This window comes from Gigantopelta aegis, chromosome 13 (genome assembly GCF_016097555.1).
Source record: "Gigantopelta aegis isolate Gae_Host chromosome 13, Gae_host_genome, whole genome shotgun sequence".
Classification (NCBI taxonomy): Eukaryota; Metazoa; Mollusca; class Gastropoda; order Neomphalida; family Peltospiridae; genus Gigantopelta; species Gigantopelta aegis.
The window spans coordinates 2,952,760-2,975,300 of NC_054711.1; the positions used below are offsets into that span (position 1 = coordinate 2,952,760).

General features: G+C 38.5%; 3 protein-coding genes across 5 annotated transcripts in view; 2 read left to right on the plus strand and 1 right to left on the minus strand.

Moving 5' to 3' along the window:
• LOC121387428 (1-phosphatidylinositol 3-phosphate 5-kinase-like) overlaps window positions 1-14,041 on the minus strand; it is a 126,458-nt gene extending 112,417 nt beyond the window's left edge. For all 3 annotated transcript variants that reach the window (XR_005959818.1, XM_041518540.1, XM_041518539.1), the window contains exons 1-9: window positions 13,959-14,041; window positions 9,763-9,931; window positions 9,162-9,332; window positions 7,357-7,487; window positions 5,182-5,371; window positions 2,671-2,875; window positions 2,154-2,256; window positions 1,386-1,543; window positions 354-462 (exon numbers count right to left, since the gene is read on the minus strand). Coding sequence is in view for 2 of the 3 variants with exons in the window: in XM_041518540.1 (XP_041374474.1) it covers window positions 354-462; window positions 1,386-1,543; window positions 2,154-2,256; window positions 2,671-2,875; window positions 5,182-5,371; window positions 7,357-7,487; window positions 9,162-9,332; window positions 9,763-9,880 (1,185 nt within the window). In the remaining variant the exon portion in view is untranslated. The remainder of the gene's footprint in view (window positions 1-353; window positions 463-1,385; window positions 1,544-2,153; window positions 2,257-2,670; window positions 2,876-5,181; window positions 5,372-7,356; window positions 7,488-9,161; window positions 9,333-9,762; window positions 9,932-13,958) is intronic.
• Window positions 14,042-16,140: 2,099 nt separating this feature from the next.
• On the plus strand, window positions 16,141-17,033 carry LOC121387870 (multimerin-2-like). Its single transcript, XM_041519099.1, has 2 exons — window positions 16,141-16,375; window positions 16,619-17,033. Exons 1-2 carry the CDS (start codon window positions 16,198-16,200, stop codon window positions 17,014-17,016), a joined length of 576 nt encoding a protein of 191 aa, XP_041375033.1. The 5' UTR covers window positions 16,141-16,197; the 3' UTR covers window positions 17,017-17,033.
• Window positions 17,034-17,699: 666 nt separating this feature from the next.
• Window positions 17,700-19,222, plus strand: LOC121387602 (complement C1q tumor necrosis factor-related protein 3-like). Its single transcript, XM_041518761.1, has 2 exons — window positions 17,700-17,898; window positions 18,741-19,222. The coding sequence occupies exons 1-2, from the start codon at window positions 17,700-17,702 to the stop codon at window positions 19,220-19,222; spliced, it is 681 nt and encodes a 226-aa protein (XP_041374695.1).
• Window positions 19,223-22,541: the final 3,319 nt, after the last annotated feature.

Below are 22,541 nucleotides of genomic sequence, written 5' to 3' on the forward strand. Positions count from 1 at the left end.
AGTGAGCGGGTGAGTGTTGAGTTTGAATGAGTGAGAGCGTTGAGTTTTGAATGAGCGAGTGAGAGCGTTGAGTTTTGAATGAATGAGTGTTGAGTTTTGAATGAGTGAGTGTGTTGAGTTTTGAATGTGTGTGTGTATGTTTGCATCAGATAAATAGTATATAGGATTTTATTTTTTTAAATCAGAAAAATTCATTACTCCTTTAATACTCCTTTAAAAATTGTATAAGCATGCAACTAAAATGCTGAACTCCATAAATTTATTGTCTACGACAGTTAAAAATGCTAAGATCACTGGATCACACGATGGTAAAACACAAACAAATAAATAATGATTTAATTTAATGAACACACCTCTCCTGGTTTGTAAAGAGAGAAATCGTCTCGGAAGATCCTCTGGTTTGTGATTGGTTCCAGGTAGTTGGCAAACAACAGAGCCTGCCCAATTCCAACAGCTTGATCTCTGGGGAACACAAACACAGAATTCAGTCTACTTTCTCTCCAGTCGATGTATATCAGTTGGAAATGTACATAGATTGGTGGGTGGTTGGTTGGATGGATGGATGGATGGATGGATGGATGGATGGATGGATGGATGGGGGTGGGTGGATGGATGGATGGATGGATGGATGGATGGATGGAAGGATGGATGGATGGGTGGAGGGAAGGAGGGAGGGAGGGATGGTTAGTTAGGTGGGTGGGTAGGTGTATGGATGGATGAATAGATGAATGGATGGATGGATGGATGGATGGAAGGATGGGTTGATGGAAGGGTGAGTGGATGGATGGATGGATGGATGGGTGAAGGGATGGATGGATGGATGGATGAATGGATGGATGGTTAGTTAGGTGGGTTGGTGTATGTATGGATGTATGGATGGATGAATGGATGGGTGGATGAATGGATGGGTGGATGGAAGGGTGGGTGGATGGATGGATGCATGGATGATATTCTAAACAGGAAACTATCTTTAATATGTAATTAGTCATCAACACATATCTGTTACTCGTAAACATATTACAATGGTAGTAAACTTAGGATAGTGTCTTTAAAATGTGTTGAGGCGTCATTAAACAAACATTCCTTTTCTCTTTTTTTATTCTAGCTAGTTCTGTGCACAATACATTCAAAATCCCCTTCATTCCCTCAGTTTGCCCATCATGTTTTCACAGTCCCAAACTGTTCCTCGTGAATCACATATCAAAGGTTATGGTATGTGATGTCCTGCCTGTAGGAAAGTGCATATAAAAGATCTCCTATTGCTAATGGAAAAATGTTGGGTTTCCTCTAAGACTATATGTTTGATATCCAGTAGTCGATGATTAATTAATCAATGTACCCTAGTGGTGTCGTTAAACAAAACAAACTTTAACTTTTCCCCTTACCTCTTTGCCACCTTGTCGTGATCCACCAGCCATGTGACCAGATCTTTACCTACAATGCAACTGAGATACGTGCGCAGGCGAATGCGGTGACTCTGCATCTCGACCCCGGTTTCCGCATCTTGTATCTGTCGCCACAGCATACGGAGCTGAACCGAATCCTAATCAAACAGAATGCAGAAAACATATTTTCTCCTGAAGGTTATGAAAATAACCTCAGAAAAAAAATGAAAAAAATTGAATATTTAACACATACATTAAAGCTGTATATTCATGTATATTTAACTATTTAGAACAGACATAGGGTTGTGATACCCATTCAGAAATAAAAACTAAAATGTTATTTTAAAAAGCTACAAAGTATACAGTATACTTAAATAAAAGTAATTTTTAGCAACATTTTAGATCAAAGCGAAAGAGAGACATTGAGAGAGAGACATACATTGAGAGAGAGAGAGAGTGACAGAGTTAGAGACAGACAGGGAGACACACAGAGAGAGAGAGAGAGAGAGAGAGAGAGAGAGAGACAGAGAGACAGAGGGAAGGGGAGAGGGAAGGGGAGAGGGGGGGAGAGGGAGGGGGAGGGGAGGGAGAGAGAAAGAGGGGGGAGAGAGAAAGAGGGAGGAGAGAGGGAGGGAGAAAGAGACACAGGGAGAGCAGTTAGTGTAGTGGTTAGTGAGCTATTAAAATTCCCTCTGGTTATGAGTCAGTATAGTAGAGGGATCTTACAGTGTGTTTTTACAGCATGTTTCAATAGTCAAATCAGCTTACTTCAGTGAGAATAAGGCTCTCTTGAATAGAGATGTCAGCCATTGGTGTGAGGTCAAAGGGCGTGGACTTGGCACCGTTGTTTGCATCTTGGGGGCTTACAGATCTGAAATACACAGAGATAAGGACTGAGACATTTGGCCAGTTTCAACAGCAATCCGGTTTCAACAACAATCTGGTTTTAACAACAATCCAGTCTTAACAGAAATCCTGTTTTAACAGCAATCCGGTTTTGTCAGGATCCAGTTTTAACAGCAATCCAGTTTTAACAGCAATCCAGTTTTGTCAGGATCCAGTTTATGTGGGTTCCACTGAATATACATTACACTTCAAAGCAGATTACCACACAAATATACCACTACTTAAGATTTTGTTTTCCAAGTAGAGCAACTGTGGCCTCACCACTTAAAACTGCAGTCACGTAACACTCTCAATATTAGATTTTCTTTCACAGAATATATTCTCAAATAGAAATTGTATTGAAATGCATGCAAAAGTGCAACCTTTATCTGAGACAAACCTCTGCGATGGAAGTTGGTCTTCGTGGACAGAGGGCGCTCTAGTGGGCATCCAAAGTCCAAACTCCTGAGAGAGCATCACCTCCGAGTCAATGGGAGACAACCTCTTCAGGTCCTCTCTGATCATCTTCATATCTCCACTAGACTCGGACTGCTGGGCGTATCGGAGGACGACTTTACAGCAATACTGACACACACGGATACCACCTGTGATATACAAAGACTACCATATGAGTGGCTGTTATATACTAAAGTACTAATCAAAATTATACCCAGGTGATTTTTCAGTCTTTATATTAGTTATGAAAATCCCTGGAATAAAAACCATAAAAATGTGTCAGTATTATCATGACCTGTTATGGTATTCAAACAACCGGTAGGAAAAATGACAATAAATGACCTATTATATTATATTTTACTGCAAAACATATGTAATTTGGAACAGACTATAACACCTAGGTTTATATTGTTATAGTTTTGTTATATATTTTTATGGTTTTTATTCCAGAGATTTTCATAAATAATATAAGACTGGAAAATCACCTGGGTATAATTTTGATTAGTACTTTAGTTTATACACACCCATTGGTGATAACACCATTAGTTATCTGTGATAACACATATATGTGTGACAACATTTTAAAGAAATAGGAGATGACCCAGTCGCAAAAATCATATCATCCAATGAAAAAAATGAAAAACATGATCGAAATTGATTTATCTGTGATGTATAGGTTAATCTGAAACTGATTAGCTTGTGACATGTATGTTAGCTACAAAGCTGTAAATAAGTTTTAGTTACAAAAGACATTTAAATTTTGTTTTATTTCTGGTGAGGTTTTTTTGGAAATAGATTCCTACATTTGTGTTAATTAGATACTATATATCCTGCAACTCGTTGTCTGAAGACATATCCAACTCACTTTCTCTTGTTAGTGGTCTCTACTTATCACGTACAATGATTTCTTTGATAGCATATCTAACGTGTGAAAGCTGTATACGTCGCCTATCAATAATTTGATTGTGCTTTTTTCATTAGATGGTAGCGCTGTGGTAATCGGTCATCACCTAGGAGCAGCCAGTCATATGTCTTTAAATCAATAATACACGCAAGTATTATTGGTGTTTTGCGTTATAATGAATAATGAATAATATGCTCAGCAACGGAAGAAAGGAAATGTTTTATTTAACGACGCATTCAACACATTTTATTTATGGTTATATGGCGTCAGACATATGGTTAAGGACCACACAGATTGAGAGAGAAAACCTACTGTCGCCACTTCATGGGCTACTCTTTTCAATTAGCAGCAAGGGATCTTTTATATGCACCATCCTACAGACAGGGTAGTATATACCACAGCCTTTGATATACAAGTCGCAGTGCTGTGGCTGGAATGAGAAATAGCCCAATGGGTCCACTGACAGGGATCGATCCCAGACCAACTGCGCAATCGAGCAGGTGCTTTACCACTGGGCTACGTCCCACCCATCTCTTAGCAACAGATGTACAAGAAATAGAGATGAACAAACCTAAGCCACGTCATATGGATCTCAAACAACAGGTAGAAAGCTCTAAGTGTTTATCATTTATGGCTAAAGGTTGACCCCAAAAATATATTAGCAATTCGACATGTCTGATCTATCTTCTTAAATGTCAAAGGTCAAGGTGATCCAATTACTTCTTGGTAATGTATTTACTAAGGGCTTCTAGAATTTTATAAAATCCACTAGCCATGGGATCAGTGCTTTAAAAAATGTACTAGCCAGGATTACAAATTCACTAGCCCTACTTTACTTTAAGTTAATACAATTTTACTAAATAATAATTATCAGGTATGTCACCTAAAGAGGGAGATAGAGCTTAAAAACACTAACATTGGGGGTTGGGGTGGGGACAGGATATTCATATTTACAAAATAGACTTAACTGCAACATTTGATCAAAACAAATTCACTAGCCATCGGGCATGGCAATAGTAGTTATTCACTAGCCCAACATTGAATATCACTAGCCATGGGAGTGGGGCTACCATAATCTAGAAGCGATGTCGGGCATGGCAATAGTATTTATTTACTAGCCCAACATTGAATATCACTAGCCATGGGAGTGGGGCTACCATAATCTAGAAGCAATGTCGGGCATGGCAATAGTAGTTATTTACTAGCCCAACATTGAATATCACTAACCATGGGAGTGGGGCTACCATAATCTAGAAGCTCTGATTTACTCAACTGGAACACCTCAACCAATTGATGTCTTTATTCTGAGAACCATTTGTGACACCCAATAGCCGATGTGTATTTTTGTGCTTGGGTGCCGTTAAACATTCATTCATTCATTATTCTGACAGGTGTTGACAATAGGGTCAGCAAGTGAAAACATGTGGATCTATAAATAGCACATGATTTTCTAATTGGCTTTTTGGCGAGGAATTAAATTAACTTGCCAAAATCAACTTTGATTTGCATTTGGCCACTTGACAAATAACAGCCTACACTCTGCCTTCTCACCTTTGTAACCGATGATTTTTCCTGGGAGTTCTTGGTTGCAGCATTTACTGCAGAAAATCTGCCCACAGATTCGACAGTGATGTCGCCGGCGGAACGTCGTGAATTTGTCTCCACAGTTGTAGCATTCACGGCAGCTGCTGTCCGGCATCCAGTACTGCTTGAAATCACTGTCCTTGTATGCCTGAGGAGTCTGTCATTAGAAAATTAATAATTTTAATATTGGAGATATTTCTAAAACTGAAAAAATGAGAATAGGGAAAACAATATGTTGTATAAAACATTATAAACTATGGTTGCATATGGTTATTTCTACATTATGGGGAGAGGGAGAAGAGGAAGAGTGGGAGTAAGAGAGACACAGAGAGAGAGAGAGAGAGAGAGAGAGAGAGAGAGAGAGAGAGAGAGAGAGAGAGAGAGAGAGAGAGAGAGAGAGAGAGAGAGAGAGAGAGAGAGAGAGAGAGAGAGAGAGAGAGAGACAGAGAGACAGAGAAAGAAAGAAAGTCACACCGAGATAGTCACAGAGTCAGAGAATAAGAGACGGGTGAAGCAGTGTTTCCCCCAGGAAATGTTTTCAGAGGGTTGGCAAAATAGTTTGACGTTAACTGAGCCCCCAAAGGGTGCGAAAATGCTAGGGGAGTTCGGGGGCATGCTCCCCAGTAATGTTTTTTTTTAATTTCCAGTTGTTTTTAGATGCATTATGGAATACATGAGGGTGTCATGTACACTTATAGAAGGAGATATTTTAAGATAGATTTTAATAATAATGTTGTTGTTTTTTTTTGTTTTTTTTTTTGGGGGGGTTTTATGTTTATTATTATTAAATATTTGCATAATGTCAAAACAATAATTTGAAAAAGAAGTATAAAAGTATTAGACTAAGCACAAACAGATAATACATATTACTGAATTACAGATTGTAATATGTATTATCTGTTATCTATCTATTTATTTAAAAGTAAAACCCACATCTTCTAGAATTTTAAAAAAATACACTAACCATGGGATTGGTGATTTTAAAAATTAATTATCCATGATTGAATATTCATTAGCCCTACTTCAGGGGTTCTAGAATAAAATAAAAAAATGACGTCCTATACTGACCAATGGACAAATTTTTTTACTGGTCATGCTAAATTGTAATCATTCAGTGATTGATAAAACAAATAAAAGAAAGTAAACATTTTTTTTATATATGTAGGTACATTTTAAAATTTGTGTTAATACATCATATAATGCACTTAAAAATAATTTATTTTAAGTCTTGCAAATTTAATTATGTAATGTTTAAATATAATTTTAAAAACAACACCAAAAAAAACCCGACCAAACAAAAAAACCATTTGGAAGTTCGTAAAACAATATGGTTATGTGCAACCTTTAAAAAAAAACCCTGATCTGACGAGACTGGTCACCGTTTATTTTGTTACGCCTGCACTGTGTCAGAGTAACAACTGTTTGGGTACCAGTCACTTAGTAGACTGTAGTTAAAGGAAAATTGCCCCAAAATGACTGCAACATTTTGTTAACTTGGACTTTAATAAAATTACATCTGTAAGTATATTCATTTCATTTCATATGGAAGGAAATCGAAAGTATCGACTTGTAGATCCGTTTTCCTATTTACATATGATCGATGTTGGTTGATTTTTTTTCATTCTATCATCATCATGATGGTTGATTTTTTTTCCCCTCACTGGCCACCGCACTCTAACAATGTACATATTTGTGGAATACTAGTATATTTATGACTACTAGCTTTTTTTTGTATATAATATCGGCAAATTAATCACAGAAGTGAACTCGTCCCTTTTTTAAACGGTTACAATTTTTATGGTCCCGGTAAAGAAATTCACGTGGTCGGTGCGGGGTCCTTCCGGCCACTAGGGGAAACACTGGGGTGAAGTAAGAGAGAGAACTTGAGAGCAGGTGAGAGAGAGACAAAGACAGTAATAGTTTATTACACTGTAGTTGTGTTTGTGTTTTTATTAGTAAATATCATAGAAGGGGAGATAACTTTTAACTAATAATGCTAAGGGTAAAAAGTAAGAAAGACAGAAATTAAAAGAGGTAAAGAGACGGATCGGAAAAAAGAGAGAGTAAGATAGATTTATATTGTCGTCATGTTTGTGTTTTGATCAGTAAATGTTACAGAAGGGGAGACAACTCTTGACTAACAGTGCTTCTTCTCTCCAGTATGTTGCCCAGACGACTCAGTACACTGGAGAGTGTTCTCTTTGGGGTAGTTTCTTGGTTCCATTGTGATGGGACCTGACCCTCTAAACTCGATTGGCTTCCATTTTCATCATCTAAAATCAGGAAAAACAACTACATTTTGTGTCTTATTTAGCATCATGATTATATCTGAACTATGTACCGAATATACCAAATAAAATCCCATGGCGACCATTTTAACGTTTGTGTTCAAAAACACTATATGCAATATATCAACCAAACTATGACCTATAAATATCAGTACTACAACCCCTACCTCAAAGTATTAACTGAAGAAAATGGTACCTTTCATGGCTCATTTTCTTTATAACCAGATGTTTTTACAACACCCCTAGTTTCGCACAAAATTTGAGTAGTTTTTTTTTACAGGTACCCCATACATGTTCCAAGCACAGGGCTACTTGACACAGTGGTACTAGATGAAATAAAATTGCATACATTTTTTAGCCTAGATGAAACTGATTTTTTTTTACAATCAACACACTCACATTTATAACCAATCACATTACTTGTGGTGTTAACTTCTCTATCAAACGTTTGGTGCACCTCGAACTTTGACCCAGCCAGAAATTATTTGGTTTAGTGCTACCAGTATGTGATCATTAACAAGAGTTGTAAGAGTGGGTGTTTACCATTGTATCAGTCTGTTCAGCAGAGATAATACTGACTTTACGAAACCATAGTTGGAAGAGCTGGTGGGTGTTTATCTCTGTACCCGTCTGTTCAGCAGTGATAATACTGACTTTACGAAACCATAGTTGGAAGAGCTGGTGGGTGTTTATCTCTGTACCCGTCTGTTCAGCAGTGATAATACTGACTTTACGAAACCATAGTTGGAAGAGCTGGTGAGTGTTTACCATTGTATCAGTCTGTTCAGCAGTGATAATACTGACTTTACAAAACCATAGTTGGAAGAGCTGGTGAGTGTTTACCATTGTATCAGTCTGTTCAGCAGAGATAATACTGACTTTACGAAACCATAGTTGAAAAAGCTGGTGGGTGTTTACCATTGTATCAGTCTGTTCAGCAGTGATAATACTGACTTTACGAAACCATAGTTGGAAGAGCTGGTGAGTGTTTACCATTGTATCAGTCTGTTCAGCAGAGATAATACTGACTTTACGAAACCATAGTTGGAAGAGCTGGTGGGTGTTTACCTCTGTACCCGTCTGTTCAGCAGGGATAATAATGACTTTACGAAACCATAGTTGGAAGAGCTGGTGGGTGTTTACCTCTGTACCCGTCTGTTCAGCAGTGATAATACTGACTTTACGAAACCATAGTTGGAAGAGCTGGTGAGTGTTTACCATTGTATCAGTCTGTTCAGCAGAGATAATACTGACTTTATGAAACCATAGTTGGAAAAGCTGGTGGGTGTTTACCTCTGTACCCGTCTGTTCAGCAGGGATAATACTGACTTTACGAAACCATAGTTGGAAAAGCTGGTGGGTGTTTACCATTGTACTCATGTATGTGTTCAGAAGAGATAATTATGGACATTAAAAAAAAAAAATATGGGTGATCAATTTATTTTAATGTTGAGTCATGTTGTAGGGATGGCATGCACACAATTCAGAGTTTCAGGAGCCAGATATAATTAATAACAGCTTTGATGCTGAGTCATGTTATAGGGGTGGCATTCACACAATTAGTTCCAGAAGCTAGATATAGTGAATAATGAAATTAAAAAAACAACCATAGTGGTCAGTTGATTTTATTGTTGTATCTTGTACTGTAATACTCTTTACCATTTTTCATCCAGTATTTTTCTGTGGGAAGTACAGAAGATGGGTCGACACTTTCGACAATAACTCCGCCGTGAGTGTCACCAGGGGGCAGTTTGCTTCTCTCAACTGAAGTTTCCCTCGATGACAATCTACTGCTAGGGGCGGAAGAGCTGTCTGAATTATCTGATTCATCTGAAAGGAAATAATACACACCACATCAACTATATGGAACAAGGCTTTAAAGACTCCCATGGCTAGTGATATTGAATGCTAGTAAATAACTACTATTGCCATGCCAGACGACTAGTGAAAAAAAGTTATCAATTACTACATTTAAGTATATCCCCCAATTGTAGTGTTTTTAAACTCCATTTCCCTCTTTACCTGACATTATTACAGTTAGTAAAATTGTATTAACTTAAAGTAAATTAGGGCTAGTGAATTTTTAATCATGGCTGGTAAATATTAAAAATCACTGATCCCATGGCTAGTGGATTTTATTTAAAAAATAAATTCTAGAAGCCCTACATAAATTTTTTCTGGATTGCAGGGGTTGGCTGAATTTGTGAAACGTATGCATGGAAGTTAATTGGAAGTTAAAAGGATGTTAAATGGAAGTTACCTTTTCCTCTTCTAAGAAATCGGGAAAAAATCCCTCCGCTTGGTCTTACTTCCGAACTCAAGGGAGCGAACTCTGTCAGTGTGTGAGGGGTGTTGTCCCATGGTTGACGGGACCCCATCTTAAATCTCGGAACAAGTTACATCTTGCTTAGGTGGCCATCTGAATCAAACTGATATGAAAATCACTCATTAACACATGTTTATTAATGCTTTTTTTGTCATTAATTAATGTTATTTGTATCCCACAATCCAAAGTTTATAATTTAAAATTTGTGTAAACCGCAATGTTCAAAATAAGCAAAGTTTTGTCCTTTTGTCCTGAACTGTGAAAACTGTGCAAACTGTACATCAGTGGTTGTCCAGTGAACAAGTAAAAATTTTCAATGCAGTTTAATTTTGCAGTATCTTTTTTTTTTTCATTTCAACTTATTTTTGTGTTTATATCCAATTAAAGATCAAGCACGCTGTCCTGGGCATACAAGTCAGCTATCTGGGCTGTCTGTCCAGGACAGTGGGTTAGTTGTTAGTGAGAGAGAAGAGGGTGTAGTGACCTTACACCTATTCACTTAGTCGTTAAAATTCGCTCTGAGTGGAAGCCAGTACTGGGTTGCGAACCCTGTACCTACCAGCCTTATGTCCGATGGGTTAACCAAGATGCCACCGAGGCCAGTTTGAAATATCAAAAACATCATCCATGTATTTGAATAAAACAAACGATCTCTTTTGACACAAGAAAATATTGGTGGAAAAGTAGATTTCTACATGTACTTGTCATGTTGACTCAGGACTTTAGATCTCACTAATTTGAGTACAGCGGAGACTTTAGTGTTTTTTGAGTGAGAGCAGGTACATGTGTAGGCCATTTTAGTTCAGTTCCGTACTGTCATTAACAGCTGTTGTAGAGTTGTAAATGTCCATAAATGCATTTCAAGGTATTTTAATCTAATTCATCTTAACATTTCAGTGGTTTTGAGATGAAATATTTCGAGGTCAACATGTTTGTACTTAATTTGGGTATGATTATTTTGGGCACATTTATCACCTCGACTTTGGTGCAATCTAAAGCCCTGGTAAAACAATTTGCTTATTTCTATCACTGAAACCATTTGTGGGTTACATAAATAGGGAATAACTGATTACTGTCTTAAGATATCGGCTTTATCCTGCGAAGGTTAGAAAGAAAGAAATGTTTTATTTAACGACGCACTCAACACATTTTATTTACGGTTATATGGCGTCAGACATATGGTTAAGTACCACACAGATTTTGTGAGGAAACCCGCTGTCGCCACTACATGGGCTACTCTTCCGATTAGCAGCAAGGGATCTTTTATATGCGCTTCCCACAGGCAGGATAGCACAAACCATGGCCTTTGTTGAACCAGTTATGGATCACTGGTCGGTGCAAGTGGTTTACACCTACCCATTGAGCCTTGCGGAGCACTCACTCAGGGTTTGGAGTCGGTATCTGGATTAAAAATCCCATGCCTCGACTGGGATCCGAACCCAGTACCTACCAGCCTGTAGACCGATGGCCTAACCACGACGCACCGAGGCCGGTTACAAAGGTTAGAATGGCAAATGCAGCACGGTCTGCTGACCAATCCTACAGGAATAGTTGGAAAATCATTATTTATTCCATTTTTGTAAATGCAAACAACCTAGCAAGGCTTTTGCCGTATTACATCATACAAGATACAAGACGACATTTTTTGTAAGACGCTAGCTACATTCTGTAACATTCAAAACTTTAATTCATAAATAAATATACAAGTTTTGTATTGTTATCACAGAACTAAAAGTTATTTGTATTTACTGTACTTCAACAAATGATTTAAAGAGTATGTTTATTGAAAATCTACTCTGAAATACTCAGTCATGACGGGCTTATGTCTCGTGACCTATATTTTTGGTCAGTGACAAAAAATATAGAGATTTATCTGGTCATCATATCTTGCCGATGTATATAGCGATTGTGGGATAAAAACAATTACCAAAGAATTGGCATGTAAATCTATAATGAATAATTAATAAAAACATATTAAGTTTTAAACCCATACCAACTCTTGAAGTAACATTTCTTGTATAAAAATCTCAGTGGAAATGAAAATGTTTCTAAACAAGCTGCTAACGAATTCCATAGGTTAAATATCCCTGTTTTTGTATTCTGATAAAGGCAACTGATGGATCTTTGAGAATGCTGGTCAACTCGTCCCAAAAACAACTCACCCCAACATTTTGTCAACTCGCTCCAGTGTTTGGACAACTCGCTCAAAACTTTACTGTCCTTAAATAATTGCGACGGAATTAAAAATGGACATGTACAATTTTGGTGTAATTTTATTTATTATTATTACAGTGAAACTCCGCTATTATGACAACTTATTAAAATGGTTTTATATTTGGGAGATCCAATAATCAATTATAATGAACCGTCAATCCCATTTTAATTACATTTGTGAGTTTGTCCTTTATATCATTAAAGGAATGATCAGTCAAGGCTTTTGGACTCCGACTGGTGTGCATATTCAACAATATTTCAAATTAATGCACATTATTGCTTAAGCTATTGTTATATTTAATTAATAAAACGGTCATGATATGAGTTGACTAAACAGTGTGGGGCAAGTTGACCAATGGCTGGGGCAAGTTGACAAACAGCTGGGGTGAGTTGGTTTAGATGTGAACTGACCTGCTCCCATCATCAAAAGGGTTTGATCTTAATACGGTGGTATCTAGCACTCTACAGACTAAGCTAGATATTGACTGGCATCCATTAAGTTAACAAAAAATACTTAATTTGTTTTTAAAAGGTAGATGGGTTCTTAAGTCAGGAAACAAATCTTTGTTGTTTTTTGGGATGTGTCTTGACAAATTTAATTGATTTATATTTCACATTACTAAAAACACATGATCATTGTCACATGAGTGTCAGTTTGGTTATCAACTAGCCCGAGCTCTCTGACTGTAAGAGAGCTAGACGGACATTTGGACATAAACACGCTCTCATTACAGTCAGAGACCAACCTATGTCTTTTTTTGGCAATTCCTGACTACCAAACGGTAGGCAACGAGTCCCACTCTAATACCACAACAATCCTATGTTTGACGTCAAATACCTTTACATCAATCATTTTCGAGTTAAGTGATACAAAAAAAATCCACATATTAATCACTAATACACATACTACAGAAAGAAACCCGACAGCACCCACATTCAGCTTCTCTTCGTGACACTCCGTCACAACAATTGCAAAGCTCGGCGATCTATTTCGAGACTGGGCGATTCCGCCTTGTGCAGCAGTTACAGGGGTCATCTCATAAGAGGAGGCAGTACGTAGCACATACTTTTGCCGTATCCTGTCGATAACACCCCAAATGTATCCTTCAAATTCAAAATGGAATCAATGTGTAATTGTTTTGGTTTAATGACGTAATGAAATCCAAATTCATCCAAAACGGCATTAGCCAACTCTTCCATGTTGTAACTTCGCTTGATATGAGACGGCCCCTGTAACTGCTGCACAAGGCGGAATCACGTGGTCTACGTCTCGAAATAGATCGCCGAGCTTTGCAATTGTTGTGACGGAGTGTCACGAAGAGAAGCTGAATGTGGGTGCTGTCGGGTTTCTTTCTGTAGTATGTGTATTAGTGATTAATATGTGGATTTTTTTTGTATCACTTAACTCGAAAATGATTGATGTAAAGGTATTTGACGTCAAACATAGGATTGTTGTGGTATTAGAGTGGGACTCGTTGCCTACCGTTTGGTAGTCAGGAATTGCCAAAAAAAGACATAGGTTGGTCTCTGACTGTAATGAGAGCGTGTTTATGTCCAAATGTCCGTCTAGCTCTCTTACAGTCAGAGTACTCGGGCTAGTTATCAACTTGGATTGGTCAAATCCGATAGTTTGCTTCATGAAATTGTGGTCTCGATTTTACCATATTTGTTCAGTCTGTTTTAGTGTTTACATGTTTAACGTCATAATATGCCTATTCTTTATAAGTAGCGACCGCAGCCGCCGCTAGGGCCATAAGCATAATCATGATAATGATAATTCTAAATACAGCAACACTGTTAAACGAATAGCCTCTGAAGCATTCTAACAATAAAACTGAATTAAATTAAAACATATGATACCAGTAAAATACACCCTATAAATCATGAAAGTTTAAACAGCGTCAAACAAAACGTACCTTCAATTTCAGTTATCATTTTACACTTTGAGTTTGAGTCTGACACTCCAGTCTTTGCTTACTTCCTGATAATCATTGACTGTTCCTCCGTTACGTTGGTTTGCTTCGTGTTATTTGAAGCGTAGCAAAATCAGCGGGACAGTACATTAATTCGGAGATCATCGAATTTGATCGGAACACTTACGGATATATCCGAACTGACATGTGCATTATCACCGCCTCTGCAACCCCCTCCCTTGTATGTTCACGAAGACACCAGGTTTTAGAACACAGTTCCAACTGTATTATGTCTGTCTAGCTATTTAATTTAAATTTAATTTAATAGGGTCTATAACTGTATGTACACAAGACCCTTTGGAAAACGCCATATTCCTTCAGAAAATCCAGGAACAAAAAACGTTTTGTATGTTTATCATTCACTGGACGATGAATAATTAATCAATGCGCTCTAGTGGTGTTGCTAAACAAACTTTAACTATATTAACTAGTAATAAAGGGACTGTCCAAAGTTTGCTGCAACTGTAAGATGTTTCTGATTAGTTAATAGTTTAAAAGTTTAGTTTTGTTTAACGACACCACTAAAGCACATTGATTTATTAATCATCGGCTACTGGATGTCAAATAGTTGGTAATTTTGACATGATTTAGTCTTAGAGAGGCTGGAACGAGAAATATCCGAATGGGCCCACCGACGGGGGTCGATCCTAGACCGACTGCGCATTAGGCGAGCGTGTTCTAGGCTACGCCACGCCCATTTTAATTTTAAAGTTTACAACTCTGTAGTAATGCAGTCGTGCATGTCTGCTTGGACCTCACTGGTTATTGCACTGTATTTATGTTTTAATATGCGGGGTGGGACGTAACCCAGTGGTAAACGCTCGCTTGATGCGCTGTCGATCTATAGGATCGATCCCCACTGGGCTATTTCTCGCACCAGCCAGTGCACCACGGCTGGTATATCAATGACCGTGTATTTACTATCATGTCTGTGGGATGGTGCATATAAAATATCCCTTGCTACTATTAAAGAAAATATGTAGCTGGTTTCCTGTCTAAGAATTCGAAATTACCAAATGTCTGACATCCAACAACCGATGATTAATAAATCAATGTGCTCTAGTGGTGTCATTAAACAAAACAAACAAATAAATTTTAATAATATGATGTCTCTAAACATTAGGACAACCAAGAACATAATGGACGAACAGAAAACCAAGAGCCGCGGAATGGGGGGGGGGAGTCAATCCCCCATCCCACCCCCACTTTTCATGGGCGTACATAGGGGGGGTTCGATTGGTTCGACCGAACCCCCCCCCCCCCCGAAATCGCTTTTTTTATAATTTAATATATCTGACATTGATATCTGACATTATTATATTTACTCAACATAGAAATATATGCCCAATATCTCTGCAATCTATTTTGGAACCCCCCTTTTCAAAATCCTATGTATTGGAACCCCCCTTTTCAAAATCCTATGTACGCCCATGCTTTTCTCCGAGCTCAGAAAGCTGTGAATGTCGCATTTGAACACTGGGCCCTCAAATTTCCATTTCCATCCCTCCGGGCCATACACTGACAGCTACCCACCACCACCACCACCCCTACACACACACAAACACACACACACACACACACACACACACACACACACACTTTCAAATACACTTCGCGGGCCCTGAAAATAACATTCTAAGCTAAAACGTTTAACTAAAAGACCAGGCACCTTTAAAGGCATATTGTCACAGACCACTGACCTATTTAATGGTCTAACAAATAATGACCTAAACAAAAATAATTTGATTTGTCTCTAAATGTACTTTATTCAGCCATGTTCATAACCACCATACTCTATTTATTAATAACATTTTGTACAAATAATTGAATTATGTCAATGGTCCATAATTCAAAAACTAAAATTGCCGAGAGGAATAACATGGATTTCACTCCGTCATGGTTCAGTTAAGGTGATGAGATAGCTAGATTTGGTTTCCATCTATTAATTTAATTTTTATTTATTATCCATTTTTAGATAAATAAGTTCCTTAAATCCGTGACAGTATGCCTTGAACTACTAAGAATATATATGTAGTTCAGTGTTTAGAAAACAGGGATCAGTGACTAATTATGTTTCTCTTCGACATTACTGACTGATAAGGAGAAAGGGGGAAAATCGCAATATGGTACATTCCCATGCTGTGTGCTAGTTCCAGATTTTCTAGGAAGGACGTAAAAAAAAATGTCCCGGCAACCAATATGGTTGTTGGCGTTGACGAGTCTTATTGTTCACACTCCGGAGGTTTTCTGTTTCATAATGACGGATCCGAGCAATGAGATTACTTTTGAACAGTTTGCGATGCAAGCAACGGCGGAAATCAAAAACCTGAAAACTGAGGTGAACGCACTGAAAGCACAAGGCAAGTTTGCACCAGTCTCCTCCCCACCATCCCCATCCCTCCACCACCCTCCCCAGCCACACAGCTATACCCCCCCCATCCCTCCCCATCCCCTTAAACATCTTCAAAAACAGGTTGAAAAGACGTGGATTTAAAAAGATTTTCCAAAGAGAGAGAGAGAGAGAGAGAGAGAGAGAGAGAGAGAGAGAGAGAGAGAGACTGATCAATTATTAACTAATACGGTTTTATTTTCTGTTCATTCAGCTGCAAAGAATGTCATCGTAGCTTTCCACACCGAAATGACAAACGACGTCACCATCCAGGAACACAGCGTTGTTCGCTTCAACAACGTCAACATCAACATTGGCAGCGGCTACAACAACGGCTCTGGCGTGTTTCGAGCCCCAGTCAGCGGAATATATCTGATCCTTCTTCAGGTGTACTCGAAACCGCAACACCACGTCGCCCTAAGTCTGTATAAACAAGGCACGGCCGTCAACGAAGCGGTGGCGGGAACGGGTGGCTATCAGTCCAGTACCGTAGCCGAGATGCTTCATTTGAACCAAGGTGAAGACGTTTGGGTACAGCACATTGTCGGCGAGACCAGTATCAGGGCATATCACCACACACAGTTTTTAGGATATCTATTAAAGGCTGATTAAAATGTTATGTATGTTTACACAGCTTGTATTGTTTATTTGGTGTTTCACGCCCGTAACGAGGATTTTTTTGGGTGCGGGGGCAGATGAATTCGTCGCATACCTAAAAGTTCTTAAACGGTTCAGAAGAGGATTTTCTATAAGTTCCTATTATTTTTACCGGGGTTTTTTTAGGGTTTTTTGGGGGGGAAGGGGAGGCAGTTGTTCCCCCTTGACCCCCCCCCACACACACACACACACTCCCCACCCCCGAACACCACCACCACCCCCGCTAGCAATGGCCCTGTATTTCTTGTAAAATCTGATGTACGGAAATAATAAGACAGAGGTGGGAATGGGTATGGGGTGAGTTGAAGTGTACCAAGACACTATTTTGTAGAATCTTCATAATACTTAAACTTAAATTAAATTAGTTTGTCGTTATGAATTAAAAGATATTTCGCCAAACCAACTAATCGGTGAGAAAATTCATGTATAAATAGACACCCTTGTTGCCATGGTAATTTCTATCGTATATTACTGAATAAAAAATAATATACGATAGAAATATTAGGTTTATGTCGACATGACCAGTTGATAAGGACAGATGGGAAAAAACAAACACCCAAAACACATCAATATGGTGTTTCCCATGTTACGTCTGTCTTCAGATTGAGAAGTTTTGGCTTTCAGGGAAGAACGTTAATATGTCCCGGCAACAAGTATGGCTATTGCTATTCATAAGTCTTATTTTCTACACTCCGAAAGTTCTCTGTTTTATAATAACTGACCAGAACACTGAGATTACATTTGAACAGTTTGCGAAGGAAGTGACCACGGAAATAACGAACCTCAAAGCAGAAAACCATCAGCTTCGAACAGAGGTAGATTCTTTGAAAGCAAAAGGTAATTTCTTTTCTTTGTTTTATAAATTATATTTATCTATTTATTTTACACACACGTTGGAGAAACACTGTGAGATTGTTGGTATCAGACAACAATATCACACGTATAGGAGATCGATTTAAACATTCTATTGGCTGCTCCACAGTGATGACTGACCAAGACACCAAAGCCACGGTGTCTTGGACAGAACTCTCCGGCGAAGTCAAAAATTGTGTCAACGTTATGCGTGCTTGAACACTTACTCGATGCCAAAAAGTACCAGAGCTATACACTGGCCAATGAAATAATCACTCCCGAAATTGAGAGTAATAGCTGTTTATTTACTAGCTAATATAACCACTTGAACACTCATTTTCCTTTCTCATTCTCTTTCATTATTTCTATTTAACTTCCCTTAGATAAACAAACACACACACACACACACACACACACACACACACACACACACACACACAATTAACTTCCCTTAGATAAACACACACATATTTAACTTCCCTTAGATAAACACACACATATTTAACTTCCCTTAGATAAACACACACACACACACCGAGAGAGGGGGGGGGGTAGAAGAAAAACTAAGATAGAAGGAAGAGAGACTGAGGGAGAAACACACACACACACACACACACACACACACACACACACATATATATATATATATATATATATATATATATATATATACATACATATATATATATATATATATATATATATACATACATATACATACATACATATATACATGCATACATACATACATACATACATATATATATAGACAGACTCACAGACTCACAGAAACTGACAGACTAATAAGTTATTTTCTATTTATACAGCTGCGAAGGATGTAGTCGTGGCTTTCCACGCTGAAATCAGCGGGGTGACCAATATCCCCACTCACAGCACCGCCCGGTTTAACAAAGTCGACGTTAACATTGGTAACGGCTACAACAACGGATCCGGCTTGTTTCGAGCCCCGGTCGGTGGGGTATATCTGTTCTTTCTTCAAGTGTACTCGAAACCAGGGCAGATCGTCTCTCTTTATCTCATGAAACAAGGCACGGTCGTCAACGAAGCCGTTGCAGGATTAGATGGCTATCAGTCCAATACCGTGGCAGAGATGATTCATTTAAACAAGGGAGAAGACGTCTGGGCACAACATTTTGTCGGAGATACAAGTCTTGAAGGACATTATCATGTACACTTTTCAGGATTTCTGCTAAAGGCCGATAAAACTGTTGTGTACATGCTGTTGTACGCTGTTTACAACATTAACATGATGTTTGTTTATCAATTAATCATAGACATCGACAGATGATAGAAACTGGGTGGGGGGGGGGGGGGGGGAAGCTGAGTATTAAGTTGATTTTCAAGTTGGGGATGCATTATCTTCAGAGTTGGAGGCAATGGACATAAGTTCCACTCCAACCCAGTTTCCGACGCCTATGATACAACTTACCTTAAAAAAAAAAAAAATCCCGAAAATACATTAATTTTTCGTTTCGGGGCATATCGTTAAATCTTATCAGTTCATAGGGACAAACCTTGTATGTAAGTACCACTTGGCTTAAGCTTACGAGACATGGAGGGGAGGGGGCGGAGGGCGGCGGCTGGGATGCGGGGGTGTGCTTGTGCAAAATCAAAAATTTGGGCAAAAATTATACAGATATTCGGGCAAAATGTGCTAACCTGAGACCTTTTTACAATGTATTTCCATCATTCTACCCTGAAAAATTAGTTGTAAACCTTGTAAAATGTGTAGTGATTCGTTTGCAACCCTGTATAGTTGTTTGGTAGTGATGCTAATATGAACAAATGTTGTTATCCAGATTCGGGCATTTTCGTTGAATTCGGGCAAAATCCAGCCTGAACCCCTACGAAAATGGGAGCCCATACGCCTATGCAACTTGGTGTTTCAGGCCCGTAGCTAGGATTTGTGTGTGTATGTCTGTGGGGGGTGGGGGTGGGGGTGGGGGGTGCAGATGAATTCGTCACATACCTAAAACTTCTTAAACGGTTAAGAAGGGGATTTTCTTTAAGTTTCTATTATTTTTACCGGGTTTTTTTGTTCGGTATTTGTTTTTGGGGGGAGAGGGGCAGTTGTTCCCCCTTGCCCCCACCCCATCCCCCGCCAGCTACGGCCCTGCGTTTGTTGTAAAATCTGATTAACGAAAATAATAAGATGGACGTGGAAATGGGTATGGAGTGGGTTGAAGCGTAACAAGGCACCATCTTGTCGAATGTTCATAATACTTAAAATTAAATTAAATTAATTTGTCATTTTGCATTAAAAGAAATTTCACCAAACCAATTAGTCAGTGAGAAAGTTCATGTATAAATAGAAAGAATGAATGAATGAACAACACTCCAGCATAAAAATACATATCGGCTATTGGGTGTCACAAATGGTAAGTATATGAAAATATTAATGTATAAATAGACGCCCTTGTTGCCATGGTAATTTCTATGGTAGATGTTAGGCCTATATTGAATAAAAAATAATATGCGATAGAAATATTAGGTTTACGTCGACATGACCAGTTGATAAGGACAAGCAGAGAGAGAGAGAGAGAGAGAGAAGAAAAAATCCTAGAACACATCAATATGGTGTTTCCCATGTTACGTCTGTTTTCAGATTGAGAAGTTTTGGCTTTCAGGGAAGAACGTTAATATTTCCCGGCAACAGGTATGGCTATTGGTGTAAAAAGACCCCCTTGTTGCCATTAGTCATTTCTATAGTATATGTTAAATTGTAAATGAAAATAATATACAATAGAAATATCAAGTTTACGTTGACACAACCAGTTGATAAGGACAGGAAGAGAGATTTCTTGGAAGGACGCAAATATGTCTCTGCAAACTGTATGGCTGGTAGTGTTCACATGTCTTATTTTCTACACTCCGAAAGTTCTCTGTTTTATAATAACTGACCAGAACACTGAGATTACTTTTCAAAAGTTTGCGAAGTTAGTGACCACGGAATTAACGAACCTCAAAGCGGAAAACCACCAGCTTCGAACAGAGGTAGATTCTTTGAAAGCAAAAGGTAATTTCTTTTCTTTGTTTTATAAATTATATTTATCTATTTATTTTACAAACACGTTGGAGAAAACACCGTGATATTTTTGGTATCACACAACAATATCACACGTATAGGAGATCGATTTAAACTTAAAGGCATTCTGTTGGCTGCTCCGTGGTGATGACTGACCAAGACACCAAAGCCACCGTGTCTTGGACAGAACTCTCCGGCGAAGTAAAACATTGTGTCCACGTTATGCGTGCATGGACACTTACTCTGTGTAAGCATGCCAATAACGAATCGAGCCATACACTGGCCAATGAAATAATCACTCCCGAAATTGAACGTGAATTTCCTTGTTATCTGTTTAATTACTAGCTAATATAACCACTTGAACACTCGTTTTCCTTTCTCGTTCTCTCTCTCTCTCTCTCTCTCTCTCTCTCTCTCTCTCTCTCTCTCTCTCTCTCTCTCTCTCTCTCTCTCTCTCTCGGGAAATTTCAGAGCCGGTTTAAGGATCCGCGGGGCCTGTAGCACAAATAACAGCGGGTCCCCTTCCCAGGATATATATTTTGCAACCACCCCGGAGAAAGGGGGAAAATGACCTGTGGAAAATAAATGTACACATCACCGCAGGGCCCCCCGAAGCGCGGGACCGTAGCACGTGCTACATGTGCTACTAGGATAAACCGGCTCTGTCGGGAATATATATTAAAAGGACAGTCCTGAGTTTGCTGCAATTTTTAAGATGTTATTAACTAACAGAGACTTTTTAACGACTGTTATTACATATCAAATATATTCTTTTGCATAAAATATTAGTGGCTGTATATTAAATGTGTTTCTGATCGTTCTAGTATTTGTACTAGGTTAAATTTCATTTTATTTCCTAAAATATTTTTTTTCGTACGTATTTATTTGAAGACAAAATACAGTTTGGGCGTAAGACGATCAGAAACACATTGAATATACAAACACTGATATTCTAAACAAGAAAATATATTTAATGCGTTATTTTAGATGTTAAAAGATGTTATTAGTCGGAAACATCTTACAATGCAGGAAACTCAGGCAGTCCCTTTAAGTTCCCTTAGATAAACACACGCACAGACAGAAAGAGAGAGAGAGAGAGAGAGAGAGAGAGAGAGAGAGAGAGAGAGAGAGAGAGAGAGAGAGAGAGAGAGAGAGGAATAGAAGGAAAAAAAACTAGTACTGATGGAAAGAAATAAGGGATCGTTTTTCTACTATCAGTAAATAGGGTCATGATTGCGCGTTTTGCATTAACTCTCATACAATTTCAACGCTATTGATTGAGCCTAAACTCACTCCCTGTAATGTAATGCACGTGCAGAATATGTTTCCACGATTTTTCCACAATGTTCTTTCGGGTATATAAGTTATTGTTGTATGGAGATTACAGGTTAGAAAGGGTTTTGAAATGGTACGACAATACATGACTTTAGCTCAAAAATGGACTGCTGTGGGTATGGTTAGGTCAGGAAAATCACTTAGACAGGTTGCAACTGCTCTTGGGAAGTCAATTAGCGTGATATCAAGGTTATGGAACCTGTACCGACAAACTGGCAACGTGACAATGCGACCTGGTCGAGGAAGA

Excerpts from the sequence above, each read along its gene's own strand:
- LOC121387602 (XM_041518761.1), top strand. The coding sequence starts at position 17,700 with ATGTCCCGGCAACAAGTATGGCTATTGCTATTCATAAGTCTTATTTTC. Across the intron at positions 17,899-18,740 it reads AGATTCTTTGAAAGCAAAAG|CTGCGAAGGATGTAGTCGTG; the intron begins GTAATTTCTTTT and ends CTATTTATACAG.
- LOC121387870 (XM_041519099.1), top strand. The coding sequence starts at position 16,198 with ATGTCCCGGCAACCAATATGGTTGTTGGCGTTGACGAGTCTTATTGTT. Across the intron at positions 16,376-16,618 it reads GAACGCACTGAAAGCACAAG|CTGCAAAGAATGTCATCGTA; the intron begins GCAAGTTTGCAC and ends CTGTTCATTCAG.